Source organism: Panthera uncia, chromosome B4 (genome assembly GCF_023721935.1).
Source record: "Panthera uncia isolate 11264 chromosome B4, Puncia_PCG_1.0, whole genome shotgun sequence".
NCBI classification, from domain to species: Eukaryota; Metazoa; Chordata; class Mammalia; order Carnivora; family Felidae; genus Panthera; species Panthera uncia.
In genome coordinates, this window is record NC_064809.1 from 112,841,344 (window position 1) to 112,857,749 (window position 16,406).

Below are 16,406 nucleotides of genomic sequence, written 5' to 3' on the forward strand. Positions count from 1 at the left end.
GGAAATCTAGGAATAGGAGCAGTACTGCGAAGTGGTTACATGCACAGACTGTGGAGCCAGGTCGGTTGGGACCAAGGCTGCTGCGTATGAGTTTGGGACCTTAAGCAAATTATTTAACCTTTCTGTGTCTCGGTTTCTTTGTCTATATAGAGGCATCGTATTTGCTTCATAGGGTTATTGCCTGGATTAAGGAGTTGATATGTCTTGGATTAACCCTACCTGACCCATAGTAAATGCTACGTATGCATTTACTGTCCTCACCATCATCATGATTAATAGCAAATAGGATGCGCTTTCCTTGGAATTGGAAGGAGGTTCTGGACCCAAGGCACCTGGCAGAAGCTCAGCAGCAGGAGGTGATAGAGGCTCATTCTAAGGTTTCACTGTCAGCATGACTTAGCACGGCCACTTCCCTCTGTCCTGCTACCAGATGGCCTCCTTTTCCTCAAACATCTGCCCCTCGCACCCTCCACCTGATACTACAGACTGCTTTAATACCCATTCCACCTCTTGATGGTATTTAACCCTCTGTATTGGCTACTCGGTGGCAACACCTTTCTGTATTACTTATTCAAATGACCAAGAAAGAGAGAGCGTTGGGGTGCAACTCAACTTTTCACATCCGATTAGAGCCCTCATTCAGAGTAGGAATTTCTTGTCCTCGGGGGATATACTGCCTCTTGGTCCAGTCAGTAGAAGGGGATCAACATGGCCCCCAGAAGGCCCAGTGGGCAGATTCCCTGAGAAAGGAATGGTGAAAGAGCCATATCATGACCTCCGTGTTGACGACAGCAGCGTGGCACCATCTCTGTCTCCCTTTAAGCTTCTTGATGTTCTCTGTCTTCCCTGAACATGTAGTGTGGCACATAGCCGATAAAGACTGAGGTCTGCTCTGAGAAATCCCACAGTCTGTGGGCGGGGGGGGGGGGCGGGCAATTTGGAGGCGTTACGGGTCTGACCTGTTTGTGGGAGCGGGAACGTGGTAGTATTCAGTTTTTTGCTTCGCTTCTTGTGAAATGTGCTCATAGTTTTTTTAGTTTTAATTTTCTATTTTGATGGAAGTGCTAATTTTCGTACTGTCACAGAACTCAGTAGAACTGCGACCTTTTCTTCCCCACAATCTGTGGTTGAGTTTCATACTGGTTTGTCCACCTAATCGCTACAGATACTGTTCTCCTTGGAGGAGTTATGGGGATTTGACCCCAGGAATCCCAGCCTCACTGCCCTGGCCAATGCTGTCATGCAGAGGTCAGCACACCTCTCCTGCAAAGGTCAAATCGTCAATACTTTAGGCTGCACCTGCCACACACAGTCTCTGATGCATTTGCTCAACTCTGCTGCTATCGTGTGAAAACAACCATAGACTATACATAGAAAGAAATGGGACAGTGTTCCAGTAAAACGATGCACACTGAAATCTGAATTTCATATAATATTCGCTTATGAAATAGTCTTCTTTTCATTCCCCACCCACCTCCAGCCATTTAGAAATGGAAAAAAAAACATTCTTAGCCCCTGGGCCATTAAAACAAACAAACAAATGCAAATGGGCAGTGGCCAGATTTGGCCCCCAGGTGGTAGTTGCCCATCCCACCATTATGCAGAGGGTGAGTGTGAAACAAGCCTTCCCAATGCCAGGAGATGTGGTGAGAGAGGTGGCAAAAAGAAGCTGTGGGAGCCCCTGGAGGGAGCATCAAACTCGGGCTTCAGAGAGGTGATGCTGGAGTTGTGTCTTGAAGCCAAGTGGAGGAGGCAGGGAAGGGCGTTCCAGCGAGAGGGAACAGCTTGGGCACAAGCAGGACGTTGAATAAGCTTGTGAGCCGCAGGTAGCTCACCCTGGCTGGGGAGTGTCCAGAAACGAGTGTGCAGGGCCAGATGGCCACAGGCTTAATGAGACAGGCCAAGACGGCTGGATTTTATCCTGATGGTTGGTCGTTTTCAGACTTTCCAAACCTGGTCTTTACCGTAAATCTTCCCCAGGAGCTCTATCTGAGAAAAAGGTTGGCATCTCATCATTGACCTGCTGTTCTGGGTGAGACCGATGGCCAGGTGCTGGGACACAGGGGGCAGCAGGGGTCGGGAGGTTCCCTGCAGCCTGCGTACCCCACCCCCATGCCTGTCCCTGAGGCATCTCAAAGGAACTTGTAGGATTCTGCTGAACCGGGTGTGAAAACCATGGCTGTGGCTAGCGGAGGACAGGAGCAGACAACATGCAGACATGATCTGATGGTGTTCCACATTGAGCACGCAGAAGAATGGAGAGGCAAAACAGCTGATGAGAAGGACACTCACTGGTTCGGTCGAATGATTTCTTGAGTCTCTATTTGCCTAGCACTGTGTGAAAATATTTGACACTGGTAAGTAGAATAGACAACATGTAACAAGTAAAGAAGTTCTTTTTATATTAAAATGATAGCACCTATAGAGCACCTACTGTGTACCCAGTGGTGTTCTAAGCATTTTATAATATTAATAGAATATTAACTCCTTGAATCCTCACCACAATTTATGAGGTGGGTAATATTATTACTTCCATTTTACAGACGAGGAAACAGAGGCACAGGCAGAGATTAGGACTGCATATGAGCTAAGCAGGTGTTGGGGAAGGTTCTCTTTAAGGAGGCTGAGGGGACACCAGGAAGATGAGAAGGGACGGTTGTAGATGTCCCCGTGGAGAACTGGGCTGCAAACACTCCTAGCACCCTGGAGAGCACAGAGGGGAATGGCTTGGTCGGCTTGAAGAAGGAGGGTAGCGTGGTTGAGTCCTGGGGAGGTGGTGAGGGAAGAGGAGAGGGGAGGAGGCCGGAGAAGACGGCAGCAGCGGGATCCTGTAGGCCTCACAGGCTACGGGAAGGAGAGGATATTGTATTCTTTTTTTTTTTTTTAGTCTATATTTTTGAGAGAAAGCGAGTGAGAGCAAGGGGCAGAGAGAGAGAGAGAGAGAGAGAGACAGACAGAATCTCTGTACTGTCAGCATAGAGCCCCACATGGGGCTGGAACTCACAAACTGTGAGATCATGAGCTGAAACCAAGAGTCTGACGCTTAACGGACTGAGCCACCCAGGCACCCGGAGAGGATATTTTCTCCTCAAAGCATGGAGGGGCCTGGGCAGGGCAGTGAAGTGATTGGGTTTGAACCCCTAGAGAATGGCCATTCTGTGGGGCATGGATGGGAGGTTGGCACTGGTGGAAGCAGGGAGACCTGCAGGAGGCTCCTGAAGTCGTCCGGGCAGGAGATGATGTCGCCTTGGTCTGGAGGGCTGATGGTGAATGTGGAGAGAATCCGCGGGATTCTGTGGATTACCAACTGAGGAATGTGGACAACCTGAACCCAGCTGGTGGCAGTGACGGTGGAGAGGACACATAGAAGGAAACAGCTTTCTAAGAGGTAGGAACAGAGAGGTTTCGGTGACCAGTTAGAAGACAATTCTGTGTTGGTTTTGAGATGCCTATGGGACACCCAGGAGGAGCCAGCAGGCAGGCAGTTGGCAGTGAAATTAGGGATTGGGGATGTGCGAGGCTCAACGCAGTGCTATTTGGGCTGTGTGTGCCTTGAGGGGTGTGACTGGGTCTGTCTCCCAAGCATCATAAGACGGTCTCACACCCAGTGGGCCCTCCATAAATGTTCATCAAACTGACAAAGTGTTCTCCATTTGGTGGAGAAGATGGTGATTATAGCACAGTGAGCTAAGAGTTTCCGGGAGGGGGTGACACTGGAGCTATGTTGATAGGAAGCCAGGTGGCCCAGAGGGAAGGGCGTTTCCCTTGTTGTTCCCCCGTCAACCCCCCACCCCGACTCCGCCAACCTGGTCTTGGAAGAGTCCGCTAGAGAAGCAGATGCTCGAACATGCCAGCTGTTCCTAATCATTGCTCATTGACATCTTCCTGAGGCTCCTTTTTCATCAGTGACCAGTCTTAAAAGTCGTATTCCAAGTGCTGACCCTTCTTCTCTGAGGCACCAGGAAGGGTACGTGGCCCCGAGCAGCCAGCAGTCATAGGTGTCCTCGAGATCAGCCTCCTGTGTGTAGCAATATCTCTGTGTCCTCTACCCCAAGGGCTCCTCCCTCCCATGGAGCCCATGTGCTGTGGACTTCTGTGAAGCATGTAGATTCTTCTCAGAACAATGGCTTTAGATGCATAAAACAGAGAATTACAACATGAACCGATTTTATTGATACAAAGATATCTCAAATGGTGTTTTTCAATTTGAGGTATAGTAATATATCTCAACACACTAAATAGCAAGATCTAGCAGCAGTAACTACCATAATTTCAAAGTAGAGATGAGCATAAATGATATTTTGAGATCTCTGAATAACTATACAATGATATGGATATATCTGATTTCTTTTGGTGACGAAGTCACAGGTTCAATTAATACTACTGTGTCCTAGGCACATGAAAAGATGCTCAACGTCGCTCCTCATCAGGGAAATACAAATCAAAACCACACTCAGATATCACCTCACGCCAGTCAGAGTGGCCAAAATGAACAAATCAGGAGACTATAGATGCTGGAGAGGATGTGGAGAAACGGGAACCCTCTTGCACTGTTGGTGGGAATGCAAATTGGTGCAGCCGCTCTGGAAAGCAGTGTGGAGGTTCCTCAGAAATTTAAAAATAGACCTACCCTATGACCCAGCAATAGCACTGCTAGGAATTTATCCAAGGGATACAGGAGTACTGATGCATAGGGGCACTTGTACCCCAATGTTTATAGCAGCACTCTCCACAATAGCCAAATTATGGAAAGAGCCTAAATGTCCATCAACTGATGAATGGATAAAAAAATTGTGGTTTATATACACAATGGAGTACTACGTGGCAATGAGAAAGAATGAAATATGGCCCTTTGTAGCAACATGGATGGAACTGGAGGGTATTACGCTAAGTGAAATAAGCCATACAGAGAAAGACAGATACCATATGGTTTCACTCTTGTGTGGATCCTGAGAAAATTAACAGAAACCCATGGAGGAGGGGAAGGAAAAAAAAGGTTAGAGTGGAAGAGAGCCAAAGCATGAGAGACTCTTAAAAACTGAGAACAAACTGAGGGTTGATGGGGAGTGGGAGGGAGGGGAGGGTGGGTGATGGGTATTGAGGGCACCTTTTGGGATGAGCACTGGGTATTGTATGGAAACCAATTTGACAATAAACTTCATACATTGAAAAAAAATACTGTGTCCTGCATTCGTAATTAAAGGAAATGCTACATTTCAGTTGGAGTTAGCTAAAATACAGTTGACCCTTGAACAACACAGGATTGAACTATGCAGGTCTACTTGGATTTTTTTTTTTTTTTGATAAGTAAACGTAAATGTTTTTCCTTATGATTTTTTAAATAATGTTTTCTCTAGCTTACTTTATCTTTTTTTAATTTAAGTTTTAGTTAACATACAGTGCAATATTGGTTTCAAGAGTAGAATTGAGTGATTCATCATGCGACACCCAGTGCTCAGCACAAGTGCCCTTCTTAGTACCCATCCAGCCCATCCCCCCCCCCACTTCCCCTCCATCAACCTTCAATTTGTTCTCTATCATTAAGAGTCTCTTGTGGCTTGTTTCCCTCTCTTTTCTTTCCCCCCACCTTCCCATGTGTTCATCTGTTTTGTTTCTTAAATTCCACATGAGTGAAATCATATGGTATTTGTCCTTCTGATTGATTTATTTTGCTTAGCATAATCTAGCTCCATCCATGTCGTTTCAAATGGCAAGATTTTATTCTTTGATGGATGAGTAATATTCCATGACATGTATATATATGTGTATATGCATGTGTACACACACACACACACACACACACACACACACACACCACATCTTCTTTATCCATCCATTATCATTCATCAGAACATTTGGGCTCTCTCTATAGTTTGGCTATTGTTGATAGTGCTGCTATAAACATTGGGGTGCATGTATCCCTTCAAATATGTATTTTTGTATCCTTTGGGTACATACCTAATCGTGCAATTGCTGGATCATAGAGTAGTTCTATTTTTAGTTTTTTGAGGAATCTCTATGCTGTTCTCCAGAGCACCAGTTTGCATTCCCACCAACACTGCAAGAGGGTTCCCCTTTCTCTGCATCCTCGCCAACATCTGTTGTTTCTTGTGTTAATTTTTGCCATTGTGGCAGGTGTGAAATGGTATCTCATCATGGCTTTGATTTATATTTCTGTGATGATGAGTAATGTCCTCTAACTTACTTTATCTTAATACAATATATAGTATATATAACATACAAAATATGTGTTAATTGACTAAAGCTTTGGGTCAACAGCAGGTTATTAAGTCTTGAGGGAGTCAAAAGTTATACACAGATTTTCGTTGGCACAGGGGGTTGGTGGCCGTAACACTTGTGTTGTTCAAGGGTCAACTGTAATTTATTTGTTTTTATCCAATTCCATGTATTCTCTGAATTGTATCCATGAATTATAGATATCCATGGAACCCCTCCTCAAAGCATTCGTTTCAGTCACTAAATGCTTCCGAAAACAGTGACAGGAAATGTAAAGTGCTGGATTTTCTTTCAAAAACTCATTCCATTGGTTTTGTTTTATAAGAGGGGTTTATTCCCATTTGTATTTTGCAGATCAAGCACTTGGTCAAGAGCGAGTGCTCCATAAATGATGGTTGGGCTGGTGGATGGTAGATAGGTAGACAGGTGATGGTGGGTGGAGAGAAGCCTCGGGCAGGTTAAATCATCTGCCTAAGACTCACAACTTATAAGTGATAGAGCTTGAACTTGAACCCACATTTTCTAAACTCTGAATTTCTTCTTTCTGTTCTTCCATGCTACCATTATGCTGTTTTTATTTTAAAGAGTTAACCCAGTGTGAAGCCATGTTCATAAATTATGCTGTTCTAATGATGAAAAAAACCAGTCCAATTATTCTTTTTTGGTCAGAGAACACCTAAAGTACTTTGTTCCTATGTTAGAGCCATATTTTAAGTAAACTGACTCTGTAGACTGCCTGCGGACCAAGACGGCAAGAGACCCAGAAATTTTCTCTTACGACTTGTGGATGAACTATGGATATAAAATTTAGAGAAGGCCAAGATGCATGATAGTGGGAGGTGTGGGGTAGTTTAGTACTGCTCCCGAAAGCAGAACCAAGGTCCAGTGTTTACCAGGACAAAATTTGGCTCAACTGAAGAACTCTCTAATGATTAGACCTACTTAGCGATGTACCAACATTGCCTGGTAAGATATTGACTGAAAGAATTCAAACATTGATCCATGTGTTTATTCATGCATTCAATAAACATTTATTGACAACCTACTACATACCAGATGCCTAGGTACATGCCGCCTTCAAAGTATGGACTCAGATAGACTGTTGTTAGAGCTTAGAGTCTACTGGGAGACAGATAACAAATATAATTTTAAAACAATCTTGAAGTAAAAAGTGGAGTGCTAGGATTCATAATAACTGGGACAAGGATGGAACGATCTATAGTCATGTGTCCACAAGGAGGTGACTTTGCATTTGAAACCTGAAAGATTAGAAAGACCCGACCTCAGGGGAATGAAGCGTGAGGAACTAGAAGTAGCATGTGCAAAGGCCCTGAGGCAGAAATATGGTAACGTGTTAAAAAGTCTAAAGGAAAGTCACTGTGGGAGCTGAAGTGGAATGGAAGAGAGGGGTGGTAGAATGTGAGTAGGCAGGGATGAGCTCGGGTAGGATCTGGGGAGGCACTTGGATTTAGTTCTAAGTGTGATGGGAAGCCAGTAAAGAACTCTAGGCAAGGGAGTAACACTGCTTATTTTGTATTTAAAGGGTCACTCTGACTGCTGGTCAAAGAAAGATTGTGGGTTGGAAGGGAGAGACCAGGAGGCTCTTGGAGTAGATCAGGAGCAAGATGGCGGTTGCTTAGACTGGGCTTAGGCTGTGGAGATGGAGAAGACAGATGAGATTGTTGGCGAATCTGGCTGAGATTTTTCATGTATGGCTGTGGGGAGTGGTGGAGAGCACGAGGCTGAGGGTGATTGGTGGTGCCTTTCATCATGATGAGGAAGGCTAGGGAGGAACAGGGTTGGAGTCAAGAAACATCTAGATCATCATTTTCCAGCAACTCTGAACCCTTGTGATAGACTGCCGTGGCTCTCAAGAATGATTCCATTTATTTGGTATGTAGAGATGTGGGGGACGGAGCTTTTGTACTCGTCAAATGATGGGATGGGGGCACTACTGGCCTTTTCTGGACAGGGATCAGGGGTGCTAAAAGTCTCGTATCTTGCAGGATAGCTCCCATAATGAAGAAGTATCCCATCCAGAATGCCAGTAACTTCCTCATGGGAAAACATTAGTGGACTGAGAGCTTTTCAACTCTAAGAATGTAGAAAAATGTATTTTTCCCCCCACACTGTCAGCCATTCATCTCTTTTTGTGAATTATTCGAGTCAGGTTCTTTTCATAAGTAATTGACTGAAATTAGCCACAGGGAGCAGATGGAGATCTCCCTGGAGGAAAGGGTGTGTAAGCAGGAAGAAGGAAGGCTAAATCTTGGAGAGCAGGACTTTGCTGGTGGGTAGGGCTTTGAGACTGAGGGACACTGAGGGCCTTGAAGGGAGGCGGGAAGGAGGAAGAGCAAGTGGGAAGGTGCAAAATTCAAACTTGGCTCTCTGTTTCCTGTGGTTCCACTGTGCGCTCCCTGATGCTTGCTGGTGTAGAGGCTGTCCGGCTCTGCCCCTAAACTTCGCTTCTCCGTCCCTCATGCACACTTTGAACTTTTCCTTTTGATCATTTGCATCCCCAGTATAAATTCTTCCTTCAGATGATCAGAGAGATGCCGTAAACTTAGACTCCAAGCAACGCTGCACACTCTAGAAGAATACAGAAAAGCAACAGGAGTCCTAGTGGCTAATGGAGTCACTACCTTGGGTGAAAAATTGTTCTTTCCATCTCTCTAGCTTCATAAAGGTTGTTTTCTACTTATTTTCACATGCATAGTTTCATGTGGGCCTCACAGCAATGCTAATAGGCTGGGCATATGTGTTACTGTATTCATTTTATAGATTTGGTCATTGAGGTTCAGGGGCTTCCCCAAATCAAGCAGCCTATAAGGGATAGAGTGGGAGGAGAGAGAGAGTGCACATGTCTCTGGGCACGTGCACAGAACTTGAGTGCAGGGCTCCTACTAAGATTTCCCAACTGCACGTGGGCCCCTGGTAAGTTATGGGAAATGGTGAAGAAACTGTTCAACGTAAGTGGATGCCAAAGGAGAGCGGAATACAAAATTAATTGCCCGAGAGGCATTTTATCAAGGTATAAGTAGTTGATAGGCACGAAGTTGGTATTTTCCATAGCCCCATAAGGAAAAACCCAAAGGAGCAAGTCTTTTTTTTTTTTTTTTTTTTTTTTAATTTTTAGCACATTGGGAATAAAAGACTTAACTCTTGCTGGGTGCCTAACACACTTGAGGCCCTACTTTTGTGCACATTTCCTGCAGCTGTCCCCATAAGAGCTGCAGCGTGGCTGTGAACACCCTGCAAAGGCTTGATGAGTCAAACCATTTTTCGTATGGTGGGAGCAGGGCCTCAGCGTTACCCAAGTCCAGAGGGTGCCACTCAACCCTAGAATACGTGACTGGTGCCCCCTGGAGTTGTGCGGCACCCCCAGGGAGTGTTTACTGTCGATGAAAGGTAGTATAAGGGTGCTGCAGAGAGGTCGAGCTGTTTCCCCTTGTGATAAGCCCACTACCTGTACACACACACATACGTGCATATGTGCACGTACACACACACACACACTAGCACTCATGCCTTCACAGTAGCCTTGGTTCCACTTTGGTGTATTGAGCTCAAGCCTCTCTCTTTTTTCTTTTAATTATTTTTTTTTATTTATTTTTGAGACAGAGCAAGCACATGAGTGAGGGAGGGGCAGAGAGAGAGAAAGGGACAGAGGAGCTGAAGCAGGCTCTACACTGACAGCAGAGAGCCCAATGCGGGGCTCGAACTCACGAACCGTGCGATCATGACCTGAGCGGAAGTCAGGTGCTCAACCGACTGAGCCCCCCAGGCATCCCCCAAGCTTGTCTCTTTTTGAGCCCAAACGCTGAGACGAAGTAGCTTTTTCCTCAAACTGGGAAAACTTTCCCTTCTAGAGAGGGCTAAAGCATAAAGGCATGACGTTATGGTTAGACATGGCAGACGGCAGAGAAGCACAATGACAACTCTGAGGGAACCAAGAAAGCCCAAAGGGGAGACAAGGTTTAGAGCTAAATCAAGATTGGATTTTGTCATGAAAGGCAGAACTGGCAAAAGCATCATTACAAGGCATTAACCTTGTTACACACAGACGAACAAGCAGAGGCTGGGATTCAGAAATAAATTACACATAATAAACTAGACAGAATAGGCTGAGAGCAACATTAGTGATTATGCCCTAAGGGGAGAGAAGGGCAAGATAGAAAATAGGCCAAAAAAAAAGAGTAAGAATAATCTCTGGACACAGGGGGCCGACTGCACCATTTCACCCCTTTTTCGGCTTGACTCCCTGGGTATTAACTTCACTTTTGTGAGGAGGTTTCTCTGAAGGCTGTCTTTCTTTTGTTTTCATTTGCTGAAATGAGCATAAGAAACCCACTCAGAGGGCCCCTTTTTCCATTCACAGGGACTCGTCCATTTCTGTGTGTGACTAGCACAAAAGAATCCTTTTCCATTCAGCTAGAACAGCCCTCAGAGTTTACGTGAGGTCCAAGCCTGCTTTTTGCTATTTCCTTCCAGTCTCGCGGTCGTAATTGGCTACACGATCCTGACTGTGGCCAAGGTCCTCCGTGGTGAGAGGAACGAGCACCCAGCCAGTCCTTGGTCCCTCATACTTGAGGAAAAGCTAGAGTCTGGTGTCGCGTCCCACATGACTCTCATTTCTTGCGCTGACTTGCTTTTGGTTGCAAACATCAGAAAGCCAACTCGACAGGAACTTAAGCCATAGCATCTATTGTTAAGCTAGTAGAAAGTTTAAAGGTTGGAAGCTGCGCTCCGTGGTGTTCTTAAGAAACCAGAGCCTTCGTTTTCCCCTGCACCAATTTTAGCACGTTGATTTTCATCCTCCATCTTGAATCTCGTGGAAGCAAAGTGGCTGCCACCACCCTGTACACAGTGGCCTCACACGACAGATTTCAAAGGGAGGAGATACGGGGAGTGGGCGAACAGGGTCTCCTCAAGAGCTTCCTCTTATCATGGAGGAAATTTGTTCCCAGAAGCCCCTCCAGTGGACTTCTTCCAGCTCACCGGCCCAAACTGGACCACATGGCCACCTCTAGCTCTAAGGGATAGGAAAGCAGATCTCTGGCAGTGGGGAATGGGATAACCATGTGGCTTGGACTAATCACAGTTGTCCAGGCTTGAGTTTATTGCTACCTGAACCAAATAAGGGTTTTGTGGCAAAGAAGGTGGGAATAACTGCCTCGAGTGTGGCGGCCACTGTTCGTGTTTGAAAATAAGGTAATGAGGGGCACCTCGGTGGCTCAGTCGGTTAAGCGTCCGACTCTCGGTTTCGGCTCAGGTCATGATCTTGCAGTTCGTGAGTTCAAGCCCTGCATAAGGCTCCACGCTGGTGATGTAGAGCCTGCTTGGGATTCTCTGTCTCCCTCTCTCTCTGGCCCTCCCCCACTTGCACTCTCTCTCTCAAAATAAATAAATAAAAAGTAATGTGAACAAACACGGAGTGTGTATTACCATGCACCAAGCACTGTCCTAAGCTTTGCTGGGGCTTGTGTATGAAGTCATTCTCACCACTTCCATTGTATAGAAGAGGAAACTGAGTCACAGCGAGGTTAAAGTGCCCCACGTTAAGTAGCTAGAAAGTGACAGAGCCAGGAATTCAATCCTGGAGGTCTGGCTCACTCTACTATCCCTATTAGGTAAGGTGATAAATACTCCAAGTAGCACATAGTAAGTACGTGCTACTAATCACAGCTAGTTATTAGTTTAACCCCCCAACAGGGTTAAAGAAACTGCCCGGGCCACCCAGTGGGTGAGAACTGAGCTTGAACGCAGATCTAAGCTCTCTAACTCCCTAGTCCCAGGCAGTTTGTTTATGTCACTAGCTCCCAAGTTCAGAAACATTGATTTCATGGCTCTACTAACCTGTGCTACTGATCCAGGACTTCATTTGGAAAACTAGTTATTAAGGAATGGTCAGAACTCAGGGAAGGACACTAGAAAAGATGGGGTGGTAATTTGGAAGCAGCTTTTCTTCTTTGCGCCCTTACAGCTTTTGAGCCACTTCTGGTTTTTTGGAGCCAGTCTTTCACGAGCAGAATATCCCATCCAACCTCAGCAAAACTACGCGTCATGTCATGGTCCCTGGCTAATCAGAACGGCTGCAGTTATTAAGCACCTACTGTATACCAGCGGTAGGCATGCACTGTCCCATTTGTCCTTGTGAATAATCAGTTTACAGCCATAACTTTTTCTGTGCCATGGGATGAGGGAGAATGGCGTCCTCCAGCCATAGATAGTGGTAATAGAACTTTCGAGATGCCCAGGTAGATGACACCCAATTCTCTGAGTTAGCCTCTCTGCAGTGACCAAATATTTAATAAGTGGTCAGCTGATCCTAACTTTGAACAATTCTGGTTTTATTTTACAGCAAGATGTGTGATGTGGTTTTGTTATTTTTTTCAATCTAAAGGTCATCCGATTTTTCTTTTTCTGCTCATAGTCATGAGGCATCCTTATCTAAACAGTGATCTATTGTTCTGATTCTCAGACCCACAGAGATTTTTTTTTCTTAACTTCGATTTTAACAGGACAGTTCCTCATCTTCCCCGACTGCATGAAAAGTATCTTCTAACAGGAAAAAAAAAAAAATCTCTAATGGGCTTTCCAAAAATCTTCTTAAACTGAGTTCACTGTGGAACATTTTATGCAAATAAGTCACTCTCTCTTAGGTTATGACATCTTTCCCTTGAAAAGTGATCATGGCATTGGAGAAATCCTCACTAGCTTATCTTTTCTCCCCAGCGTAACTTCAACAAAGAAATATAGACGGCGCTTTAAAGGCTTCAGAAATCAATTTAGTCCATGAATCCATTTACTTTAGATGTTAATGAAACTTGGTGGGTTTAAAAATAATGAATGTTTAATAAGACATAAATTGAAAGACATAAACACTGTCAGCAATTATATAATGAAGTTAATAAGTCTTAGCCTCCCCCTGCTCACCTCCCCTCTCCCCAAACAGGGCGATTTAAGGAGTTAACGGTGATGCTTACTGGAGTTTGCCAGCTCTCCCATTGGCTAAAACTGAAATGTGGGTTTGGAAACCTTAGTACAATTGGGAACTGAGCTCTGGCAGATAAAGTATGCTATCACACTGTGTTCAGTAGCTACAGACAGTAACGGCTCGCTCTAGCTTCGTATCTTCCAGAGATTTGTGTAACAAACTCAGTTTCCTGTCGTTGAAGGCAGGAAGCAGCGTGAAGCACTTTATGCCTTTAACCAAGAAAGAAAAAGACATCTTGGTCAACACTCTCTCTGCCCTGGGTTTAAAAAGGGGCTGTATTTAATGATCAGGAGCAAGCATGTGATTATACGTGCTCAATGCTCCAGACCATTTAAATGCCTTCGGGTTGGAGTTCGGCTTTTTGTTTCCTCATCAAGAGCATCAGTACCAGGGTCCAGTCCTTCTGCTTGGTTCCTCTTTAGCTTTGTGGTTCTGTCCTGCCCACCAGCCTTGAGTGTATCTTTCCCTTTTTACCCCCTGAATTAATTATCCTGTCTTTGGGCTTTACATTGTATCTGTCTGGTGAATCCAGTCTCTCCTGTCTGCCGTCACACCCAATGGGACTGTCTGCCTCACATTTTGGGAAGTGGCTTGTTTAACCTCACAGAAGCCAATCCCTAACTAAAATAATTTGTTGCAGGATCATGCAAACAGCCAAGCATAAGACTGTCTCCCTCCCAATTCAGCAACGGGCTCTTTCCTTGGCAATAAAGTGAACTCGGTTTGATGTATCAGCTGGGGGAGTGTTAAATGGATGGCTAGCTCGCTGCTGGAAATCAATGCATGTTAATACATAGGAAACCAATGGCTTTCCACGGGTTGGGCAAGCATGGTGATCCCACGCATAAAGGGGATAAGAGGTTGCTCCTGGGATCTTGTCTAAGAAAATGTGTTTGGGGCTCGAGTAGGATCCTTCCCAGGTGGGCATGAGTAATTATCGCTGTTAAAAATTATCTTTTTTTCTCCGTTTGTGCGTTTGTGTGCATGTTCAGAAAGAAGGGGAGCAACCTGAAAGAGTCCAACCAATCGCATCATCTACCTTGATCCATTCCGACCTGACATCCGTTTATGGCACCGTGGTAATGAACAGGACTGTTTTGTTCTTGGGGACTGGAGATGGCCAGTTACTTAAGGTTGGTTTTCTGTGCCTTCTTCGATGTCAATTTTAATAGTGATCCATTTTGTGCTTTTTAATTTATTTTTTAGTGTTTCTCGGTTATACACAAGTTCATACCAACTGCTTTGTGAACTGTTCAGAGACCCTCAGAAATTACCAGAAAGAGACTTCAAGAAATCCGTATGTGATAGCCTCCCTAGCCGTGTAACAAAGCACCAGCCACCTTGCTTCCCAGGAGCCTGCCAAGTTATTCTCCCCTTCCTTACTCATAAGCTGCCTAGGTGAGGTAAATAGGGGTCTGGCCCTCACCCTACCCTGGATCACCTTCCTAAGACCTTTAACCTTTTAGTTCCTATCTCCTTTGTAGTGGAAATATACAAAGTACCTGATTTCTCCAAACCTCAAACAGATGAGGGATTATAAGACTTAAAAAGTAGAAAAAACAGGTGTTCCTTCCCTCCAGCCTATTTGACACCCACAGAGGGGTTTTGTTTTCTGCCCTTAGTACCCACACATACCATGGAGAGGTTAGAGACCTGAGATCCTTTGAGATTTCCCCTGACTTGTATCTCAGAGGACTATTTTCCCCCCCACTGTAGAATGGGTACACCACTGGACAAGTTGGGATTTTTATTCCCTGGGCAGGGAGGGGGAGGCAGTGGGAGGAGGAGAAAATAAAATCAGGGACCTCTAATGACTTGTCTGGAGTGATATAGTGGTTATCTTATCAATTTCATCAGGCATTTATTGAATACCTCTGGGGGGGCTCCACCATTATTCATGGCTAGAAACTGCACTGTCACCCTAGGCTGACATTCCTCTGCCTCCCGGTAGTCGGTTGATTTACTGTCAGTCCAGGTTCTAAATTGAGTACAAATAGATTTGATTTCTCAACTGATCTCCCATTGACAACTAGCTGTGTGACTGTAGGTGAATCGCCTAACCTCTCTGAGTTTCCCTTTCCTCATCTATAAAATGAGATTGTGCTAGACAACCCAGAAAACCCCTTTCTCTCCTGTACAGTCTCTAATTCTGTCTTCTGTGCGCTTATCCCGCACTCTAGCCAAACCTATTGGCTTGTCCCCCGATGTGCGTTACGTAGTCTTGTTTGCCTACCTTTGTTCACGCTGTGCCTCCTTCTGGGATTGCTTGCTTGCTTGCTTTTTTTCCTCCCTCTATGCTTTCCTGAATCCTATGTATCTATGCTTTGGCTCGGCTCAAACTCCACCTCCTCTTTGAGGCCTTCCAAAGCCCAGAGTGATCACGTTTTCCCCTCATCTCCTGAAACACTCATTATCTGTACCATTCTGTAGGCCCATTACAGATGCCTCGTGTTGATCCCCAACCTTTTCACTCGTGTTTGTCTTGCCTTCCCAACTTGATTTTAAGCTTCTCAAGAAGGGGGTCCTGAATTCTCACAGCCTAATACAGTGTTGCGCGCCTGGTAGGCATTTGATTTAATCTGTTTTCTTTGGAGGAAACCCAGTAACATACGGGAGGGAGTTTGTTTGTATACACATTCTTTTAAAATATACATTGATCATCTCTCCTGCCGTGTTAGCTTTATTTCCTGGGGAAAGGTAAACACCCGTCAGTCATTCTACCCAAGTGGCTTGGTGCCGTGTCATGACATCTGAAGCGAGGTCAACCTGGTCCGGCAGATTGGACCCATTAACCTGGCAGAGGAATTTGCCATCAGTCTTTACGGGGCCTCCTCACCAATTATCTCTTCAGATTTAGGATATGTTTGATGAGTATTTTGACAGGAACACTGTTTCCCCAAAGCTGAGCCAACCAAACTGTTACATGGTGAGTTGGAGGTGAAGAACACTTGGCTATAAATAGTTCCCCATGGGACAGGCTGGTTTCGCCTGTCCTGTTTGCTCACCCCAGCAGTTTGTGTACAACTGGCCAGTTTTTAGTGATGTTGTGACACCAGAGGGGTGGGGCCAGGCTGCAGCTTTAAGCCACCGAGAAAGAGGTGGCTGACCAAAGTCTGGTTTCCTCAGCATCTGTATGGGGTATACCTTCAGAAGCCATGCCTGTGGCCTTGGT

The 16,406-nt window shown here is 45.3% G+C and overlaps 1 protein-coding gene across 5 annotated transcripts in view; it reads left to right on the forward strand.

The window, feature by feature from the left end:
- PLXNC1 (plexin C1) overlaps positions 1-16,406 on the forward strand; it is a 149,919-nt gene that overhangs the window by 7,910 nt on the left and 125,603 nt on the right. For 4 of the 5 annotated variants that reach the window (XM_049627463.1, XM_049627464.1, XM_049627466.1 and 1 more), the window contains exon 2: positions 14,227-14,367. The exons of the other annotated variant lie outside the window; for it this stretch is intronic. In XM_049627463.1, coding sequence (XP_049483420.1) covers positions 14,227-14,367 — 141 coding nt within the window. The remainder of the gene's footprint in view (positions 1-14,226; positions 14,368-16,406) is intronic. 5 annotated transcript variants of the gene reach the window in all.